This window comes from Benincasa hispida, unplaced genomic scaffold (genome assembly GCF_009727055.1).
Source record: "Benincasa hispida cultivar B227 unplaced genomic scaffold, ASM972705v1 Contig446, whole genome shotgun sequence".
NCBI lineage: Eukaryota > Viridiplantae > Streptophyta > Magnoliopsida > Cucurbitales > Cucurbitaceae > Benincasa > Benincasa hispida.
The window spans coordinates 1313749-1322565 of NW_024064858.1; the positions used below are offsets into that span (position 1 = coordinate 1313749).

The 8817-nt window shown below is 32.8% G+C and overlaps 1 protein-coding gene across 7 annotated transcripts; it reads left to right on the forward strand.

Moving 5' to 3' along the window:
- The first annotated feature begins 483 nt into the window (after positions 1 to 483).
- On the forward strand, positions 484 to 7140 carry LOC120069508 (G-type lectin S-receptor-like serine/threonine-protein kinase At1g11330). 7 transcript variants are annotated; one of them, XM_039021285.1, is made up of 11 exons: positions 484 to 507; positions 625 to 823; positions 1403 to 1482; positions 1594 to 1710; positions 1908 to 4106; positions 4912 to 5031; positions 5211 to 5398; positions 5901 to 6111; positions 6211 to 6448; positions 6540 to 6690; positions 6779 to 7140. In XM_039021285.1, the coding sequence occupies exons 5-11, from the start codon at positions 2798 to 2800 to the stop codon at positions 7085 to 7087; spliced, it is 2526 nt and encodes an 841-aa protein (XP_038877213.1). In that variant the 5' UTR covers positions 484 to 507; positions 625 to 823; positions 1403 to 1482; positions 1594 to 1710; positions 1908 to 2797; the 3' UTR covers positions 7088 to 7140. The 7 variants fall into 7 exon arrangements, with proteins under 7 accessions (XP_038877213.1, XP_038877216.1, XP_038877215.1 ...); XM_039021288.1 differs by lacking the exon at positions 484 to 507 and having other exon boundaries at positions 545 to 909; positions 1403 to 1490; XM_039021287.1 differs by lacking the exon at positions 484 to 507 and having other exon boundaries at positions 545 to 909.
- Positions 7141 to 8817: the final 1677 nt, after the last annotated feature.

The following is an 8817-nucleotide window of genomic DNA, read 5'->3' on the forward strand; positions in this document are numbered from 1 at the left end:
CATCGCATAACACAAAAAAATCGATCACATAACACAAAATAACTGATCACATAACAGATATCTCAACGATCGCGTAACAGTTAGCTAAATGATCGCATAACAGATAGCTAAATGATCACATGATATATACCCAAGCAATCACACAATAAATATCTAAACGATCGCTTAGTATTCATTATTCGATTGCTTAGTAATCTCTATCCGATCGCTTAGTAATATCTAAACGCTCGCTTAATATTCTTAAACACGTACTTAGTATTCTCCATCCGGTCTCTTAGTATTCTCTCAATGATTCGATTACGAATGAATACGCGATTAAACCCTAAAAGATAGTCAAACCTCGAATATCAACATACATTCTTCAAGGAGAAGAGTCTCATATCTTTTAGATCACGACATCGGTGGCAAGTGCGTAGAGACGAGTGGCGAGAAACCTGCGAGGAGTGCTTTGAGAAGCAAATGAAAAAAATAAAGGGACATATCCTTGTAAAGTATTTTTAGAAAGAGGTTATTGGTAGATTTTTTTTTTTTTTTTGGGTCATTTTGTGAAATTTCCCATTTCCTCTTCATCGTTTTTCGTTTTGATTTTTCATTTGGGTTTAATGAACCTGCCGCATTTGTTAGGGACGGGGTCGTCTTTGTTGGTGAACAGGGGATTTTTCTTCCTCTTACGCAGAGAAAAAATCTGGGTGGATGAAATGATTGAGCAAAATTTTCCAGTCTGGAGATAACAGTGGAGATGGCGGCGGTGGACGTGGCGGCGCCATCCGCAACAACTTCTGATCAGGAGAACATGGTCTGGCGAGCTCCGGCCAGATCATCGGTGAACTTCTGTTTTGTTTTCTCCCTCTCTTTAGTTTGATCTTCTTTGGATAGATTATCATTGAGATATTCAACTTTTATAATGAGGTTTGATATGTTTCTATACAAAGAATATGATGTAACAAGCTATTTTAGTGGTTTGGGATAATAGTTCGTTTTCTCTTAATGCATATAGCTTACTGGAAGTACTTGAAACCTCCTTTTTCCTGTTTCCCCTTTTGGAAAGAAGAAGAACTAAAGTTATTGTAGTCGATGGCAATCACAGTCATATGTGTCGGTTCAACAATGTTTTATTTGGTTTGTACTGACTTGAACCGAAGCCAAGTTTATTATTAATTAATTAGTAGTTTTTCATTCATTTTTAAAGGACTTGGTATTTGAACAATCTTTGAAGTTAGAACTATGATTTTCTTTCTGTGATTGTGTTGTAAATAGCCAAGGGAGCATGTTTAAGAAAAAAAACCCAACATGGTGTTAAAAAGGGCTAATAAAGTTTGTTTCATTTGAATAATGTTGGGGAAGAATGTACTACACGTCGGTTGAATGAGCACGGTTCTTAATTGAATTGTTATTTGAACAGGATGATCCTTCTAGAGCTCAGAAGCATAAAGAATAACTAGATCATGCAACGGCACTCTCTTTAGCTGAAGATTTAAAAAGGTGAAATTGTATGATCCCCTAACCTGAACTTGGATTTTAAATGTTCTGCGCTATCACCCTTCTCAAAAAGGAATTACTAAGATCGAATCATTCTTCTTTTTCATTCATCAGGGTCTCGTTGGCTTATAGAAAATGATGAATCAATTGCTAGAGAACTGCAGGACAAGATGAATTTATCTCCATATCCTTCTTTTGCCCCCCTTCTCAGTTCCATCCTGGTGACTACAGGTATAATGCTATGTTATTCATCTGTTTCTTATTACCAAATGAATCTTATTCAATGATCTTTTGATCTACTCACTTGTATATGACTTTCACTTAACTAGACAACAAATTCCTTTTTCAAGCATAGAAATTTAGGATTAGTTCATAAAATGGTCTCCTTCTAACGGTCTAATATGCATAATCTTGTCTTGGAGTCGCAGGTATTGTGGTGGCTACAATCCTGCAATCAGCTATGACAATTATTTAGGCCCTGTTTGGTAACCATCAGGTTTTTAGTTTTTAGTTTTTGAAAATTAAGCCTACAACCATCTCTACCATCTCTTAATTTCTTTCTTTGTTATCTACTTTTTACTCATGTTTTGAAAAACGAAGCCAAATTTTGAAAACTAAAAAAATAGTTTTTAAAAATTTGTTTTTGTTTTTGGAACATGGTTAAGAATTCAACTTTTGTACTTTTGTAATTTATGAATTCAACTTCATTTTCAGAAGCCAAAAATAAAAAAACGAAATGGTTACCAAATGGGGCATTAGTAATTTATGATGTATGGGCACTTACTTTCATCATGAGTGCTTTTGTTATCCTTCTTGTGGTTATACTATTACCGAGCAAGAGGTATTTATTCTCTTTTTCCTTTGGTCTTAAGATCCTAATTGTGATTTTCTTCTCCTAGTTATGCTTCCCACTCTGTTTCCCTTTCCTTCTCATTCAAGTTCAAGGCTGCATGCAGAAATTTACCATTTAAAAACAATGTCATGGGGTAAAAAACATTCCCCTTCCTATAATTAATTGTAGTTATAGTTAGCAGTCCAAATGTGGGTCATGAATTTGAGCATATGCTGTGCCTTTAGAAATAAGAAGACTTGGTCGCCTTCCCAACAATATAATTAATATTATCAATCATTTTTAAATGTTTGATTTTGGAAAAGGGGGAAAAATTAAAATATGTTTAAGTTGTGACTTTGTAAGGTTGACTAACCAACTTCGTCAAATTGGTCTATTTGAAGATGATAAGAACATTTTGAACCTATTTATTTGAAAAATAAAGGGACTCCATTAGCAGCATCAATAGAGAATTAGGAGAGGCCAACAATGAAGGTTGGAAGAAATGGTAGCTTCTCATATCTTCTTCTTCTTCTTATTTCTCTTACATTTCTTTTTTCAACATTTTGCTTTGGGAAAGATAGCAGGCAGCTGACAGCAAGGAATTTCATCAGAGACCATGAAACTATATCATCCAATGACAGTTCGTTCAAGTTGGGGTTCTTCACACCTCTTAATGCAACGGCCCGGTACGTTGGCATTTGGCTCACAAAATATTCTCAACAAACCATAGTATGGGTAGCCAACAAAGACAATCCTCTCAATAATACTTCAGGGAGTTTTAGAATCTCGGAGGATGGGAACAATCTTGTGGTCATGGATGGAAACGATGTCATCCTTTGGTCTTCAAACGTTTCTTATTCTTCTACGACAAACAGAAGCGCCCGAGTTTTAGATTCGGGGAACCTTGTTTTGGAAGATGATGCTTCTGGGGAGATTATATGGGAGAGTTTCAAACATCCTTCGGATAAATTCTTGCCTTCCATGAAATTTATAACAGACACAAAAACCAACGAGAAAGATATGCTTACCTCATGGAATAGCCCTATAGATCCATCCACTGGAAATTTTTTTGGAGCTCTTGAAGTTGGTTTTATTCCTGAATTTGTTGTTTGGAAGAGAAGTGGTAATATCCATTGGCGATCTGCTCCATGGAACGGTCTGTCTTTTATGGGAATACCCGATATGGATTCCAGTTATCTCTCTGGATATAACCTTGATATTGAGTACAATACTTACACTATATATGTTGCTAACACTACCTATCATGGTAAAAAATATGGGTATGTACTTCTAAGCTCACTAGGGAATCTTGAACAAACGTCCTGGGATGATGAAAAACAGCAGTGGATGGTTACTTGGTCGGCTCTACAAACACCTTGTGATTACTATGGTGCTTGTGGGACATTTGGGATTTGTAATGGAAAAGCATCTCCTATTTGCAGCTGTATGAGTGGGTTTAAACCTAAAGAGGAAGAGGAGTGGAATCAAGGGAATTGGAGTGGTGGATGTGTGAGAAAAACGCCATTGAAGTGTCAGAACTCAAACCTTAGCGAAGAAGATGGTTTTCTTATGTTGGAAATGGTCAAAGTCCCTTATTTTGCTCAGTGGTCTAATTCCTCTAGTTCAATAAAGGATTGCGAAAGCAAGTGCAGGCAGAATTGTTCGTGTACTGCTTATGCCTATGAAAATGGTCTTCGTTGTATGCTGTGGAATAACCACTTAATTGATATACAAAAGTTTGAGAGTGGTGGAACCAATCTTTACTTTCGATTGGCACATCAAGACGTATATGCAGGTATAAATAATTATGCCCCTACACTTTCTGAACGGTATAATCAGTTGAGAGATGATTCTTGGTGGGGCGGTTGACTCGAAATCACTCAAAAGAGTTTCCCTCATTTTATTCCTTTTATTGAAATATTGAATTTGCCCTTAAAATAATCCATGTTATTTTATGTTCATGAGGATGGAAGATATGAGTAGGAAATAGTAATACATTAGTTAATTGTGAGGTTAGAATTCCAGCTATTTTAACTGGATCCCCAAAAATGTAGTGAGTTATAGCCAGGCTCCACCCATTTGAAGTTGGGACCCAAACAACCTCTAAGCGGGTCTTTAGGCCATTGAGTTGGTTATTATGTTCGGTGATAATTATAGTTTGTGTGGGTTATAATGTTTTGTAGGTTCTAATAATTTATGTTTTGGTGTAGACTATTTTAGTATGGGTTATAATAGTTTGTGTTTAGGGTGCAGACTATTTTAGTATAGGTAAAAAATAGTAAATACTGTTATAAAGAGAGAATGAGTACGAAATAGAAAATACTGTAATAAAGAGAGATTTGAAATAGTAGTATTGTAGTTAATTATAGGCTATAATAGTTAGAATCATCAACTATTATAATTGGAACTTCAAGCATAGAGTGGACTATAATAGCCTACTCTACACACTTGACGTTGGGGTTCCAAATACCCTTTAAGTGTTTAAACATGTATTTGTAGGAGAAAAAAAAGTTTAAATATATAAAAAGTCAATTCAAACGGACTCTATATCATATGGTCTATTTTTACGATATTCCCTAGAATTGTTTTCACATCCGCAGATGAAGTGCAAGACAAGAAAAGAATCATAATAACCATTGTGGTAATAGTGCTACCAATAACGCTTCTCATCTTCATCATTGCCATATACTTCTGGTGGAGAAGGAAAAGTTGCAGAAAAGGTAATAAAAGAACTTTCTCATTAATCGTTTTATAAAATGCAGCTGTCAAAATTTTGAATATGTTATTCCTTTAAACATTGTATAGGATATCGATATTATGATGTCATTTTCCTTTCCATTTTTTTAATTGTTCAAATGGACACATACTTTTATTCATTTGAACAAGTCCATTATTCTAGATGAGAGAAGCATGACATCTACCAAAGAAGAAAATGTTTTCAAGTTGATAATAAGGAATGACACGATTGGGGGTAAAATTAAATTGGAGGAGCTGCCTCTTTTTGATTTTGAGACGCTTGCCATTGCAACAAAAAATTTTGACTCGAGTTACAAGCTTGGCCAGGGCGGTTTTGGTCCCGTATATAAGGTAAAGTAGTAGTGGACTTGGTACATGTTTGAGAATGAACTGCAGGGTCGGTCCTGTTTAAGGAAAAATTTAAAGTAACCAAATTTCAATTGAAATGAAATCTTTAGAATAAATCAATGCAATTTAGGAGGACTCTGTGAAAAGACATCAATTCAAATCTTGGATTTTTGAATTGAGAGAGATCAAGAACTCTCACTATTTCTTAGATTCATGGATCCAATTCAATTTAGTGATTTTGAAATAATTAAAAATCACTTTTATTATATTCAAAATTACTATGAAACACATCTTTATTCACTCAAAAACGATTTAGGATTTGATTTTACACTTTTAAATGCGATTTCATACCATCGAAATTAATTTTGAATTATTAAAACCATGTTGTGTGATACTTTTGAGTATGACAAGAGTGATTTTGACTTGTAGTACTCCTGTTGTTAATATATACTTATTTTTTAAAAATTGTATTTGTTTTCGTACAATTTTCATGCAATTGTTTCAGGGACGATTGTTAGATGGACAGGAAATAGCAATAAAGAGACTTTCAAAAGCCTCTAAGCAAGGCTATGAAGAATTTACAAACGAAGTGATAGTAATTTCAAAACTACAACATAGAAATCTTGTGCGGCTTCTTGGATGTTGCATTGAAGGGGAAGAGAAGATGTTAATATATGAGTATATGCCCAACCTAAGTTTGGATGCATTCATCTTTGGTGAGATATGTTGCACTTGTTAAATTTTTATTAGACTTATTTCTCTTTTCACTGCATAAATAATTTACTAATCCCAATTAAAACTATTTTTGCTGGTAGACTCTGCGAAACAAAAACTATTAGATTGGAGAAAACGGTTTAACATCATTGATGGAATTGCCCGAGGTCTTCTTTACCTTCATAGAGATTCAAGATTGAGAATTATTCATAGAGATCTAAAGGCAAGTAATATTCTATTAGACGAAGATCTAAACCCTAAGATTTCAGACTTTGGTATGGCAAGAATATTTTGTGGTAACGAATTACAAGTCAATACTTCAAGGATTGTTGGAACCTAGTATGTATCACTCATCCTTTTATATTAAATTTGATTTTATAAATAATTATGTAATCTCTATTAATGTTAAAGTACGTTTGGATGAATATAGTGGATATATGTCACCTGAATATGCAATGCAAGGACAATTTTCAGAGAAATCAGATATCTTTAGTTTTGGAGTTTTGTTACTTGAGATTATAAGTGGCAAAAGAAATACAGGATTCTATTGCAACGAATATGCCTTGAGCTTATTGGAATTTGTAAGTAAATGGAAAACTTTAATCTTGAATTCATGATAATATTTAAATATCAATAACTAACTCATAACATTTGAAATATTGGTTTCAGGCATGGAAGTTATGGAGGGAAGACAATCTTATTTCTTTTATCGATCCAACATTAAATGAATTGTGTTGCGAATCAAAGATTGTGAGGTGCATTCAAGTAGGGTTGTTATGTGTTGAAGAATCTATAAATGATAGACCAAATGTCGGAACAATTATTTCGATGCTCAACAATGAAACTGAAGATATGCCTATTCCAAAACAACCTAGCTTCATTGGTAAACAACTTCAAAGTAACATAAAAGTGTCTCAATCATGCGGAAATAAATATTCTGTAAACAACCTTTCACTTTCCTCATTTGCAGCTCGATAGTAACATTGTAATCCTCCTACCTTGTTAAAAATTTGTTCCATTTATTCTCCAAACTTTAATATTATTTGGTTTCATCAAAGTAAGAATAACTCAACTAACATAAATTGACACTCTCAAGCGAAAAAGTTTGTAAGTTTGATTCCTCTCTTTCACGTAAAAATAGGCTATTTATTTATTTTTATTTTTTTGCCAAGTTAACGTCGATGAAGTTAAGGTCGATGGAGTTGTTCTGGCTTTAAACAAACAAATTGGAAGGTGGTTATTTTTTTTTCTTATTATTCATTTACAAGTATGAGTATTACCAACAATTGGAACCGCAACCATTGTTAGCTAAAATCTCTGCCTTTAGTATATTCCTAACTCTGCATTTCTCGTGGTGTATCCCTTGTAGGAAGGAAAGTTGTTCACTGGCTTTCTAGTGTCCAAATTGATCAGAGAGCTCTTCAATAAGTCAAATCAACTTTTTTGTAGTTACAACAAATAGGGAATCAGAGCTGTCGTGTGGAAGGTGATGAGTTTTGCTATGCAAAAACTTTTTGAGAAATTATTTCAAATAGTAAAACTATTGAAAATATTTATAAGATATAGTAAAATTTTAGAACTATCAATGATAGACGTTGATAGATACTGATAGACTCCAATCAATATCTATCAATATCACTGATAGACACTGAGCATCTATCATTGATAACTTTAAAATTTTGCTATATTTTGTAAATATTTTGATTCATTTTTTTATATTTAAAAACAGCCCAAACTTTTTCTTGTTCTATGGTGGGCTTTAATGCTTTTTTGGTCATTGAGTTTTGAGGAATATGTGCATTTAATCCTATGTTTTAAATTGATAATTTTAATCTTTAATTTCCAAGAATGGATTCGAAAGATCTCTTCAATAAAAAAATCATTAAATTTGAACAAAAAAAAATAGATGTTGAAGTCACAAGATGAGTTGGAAAAAAAAACTTTTTTAAGTTTCTCATCTCTTTTCTCTCTCCCTCCTCTTTGTCCTCTCACTCTCTCTCTCATTTCCTTTTCTTTTATTCTCTCTTTCCTCTATATTGTTAAATTTTTGTAAAAAAAAAAATGAAAAGTTGATAGTACAAACGATATACCAACTATTAAAATATATATTGATGTTTTTCTTTTAATTCTTTAGAATAAAATACACTTTTTGTCATAGTTTCTTTTTACTTGATTTGATCTTTGTAATGTTTAAAAAAATTAAGACCCCACTTGGTAACCATTTTGTTTTTAGTTTTTGGATTTTGAAAATTAAGCTTATTTTTTATTCATTTCTTACAATGATATGTGTTTTTCTTAAGTACAATGGTTGAATTCTTAGTCAAATTCAAAATTCTAAAAATAAGTTTTTAAAAGTTATTTTTTTTTTTAATTTTCACAATTTGGCTTGGTGTTTTTTAAACCAATTATAAAAACTAGATAACAAGGGGAAAAAATCTAAAAGTGAAAGTAATGTCTAAAAACAAAAAACCAAAAACCAAGGTTATGTTGGTTACCATTTTGTTTTTTGTTTTTATGTTTGAAAATTAAGCCTATAGACATTATTTATGCCATCAAATTTCTTCATTTGTTACCAACTTGGTTTAAAAAATCAAGCCAAAATTTGAAAACTAAAAGAAGTAGTTCTTAAAAAATTGTTTTTAGCTAATAATTCAACCATTGTAATTAAGAAACATGCAAATCATTGTATGAAATAGGGAGAAAATAAA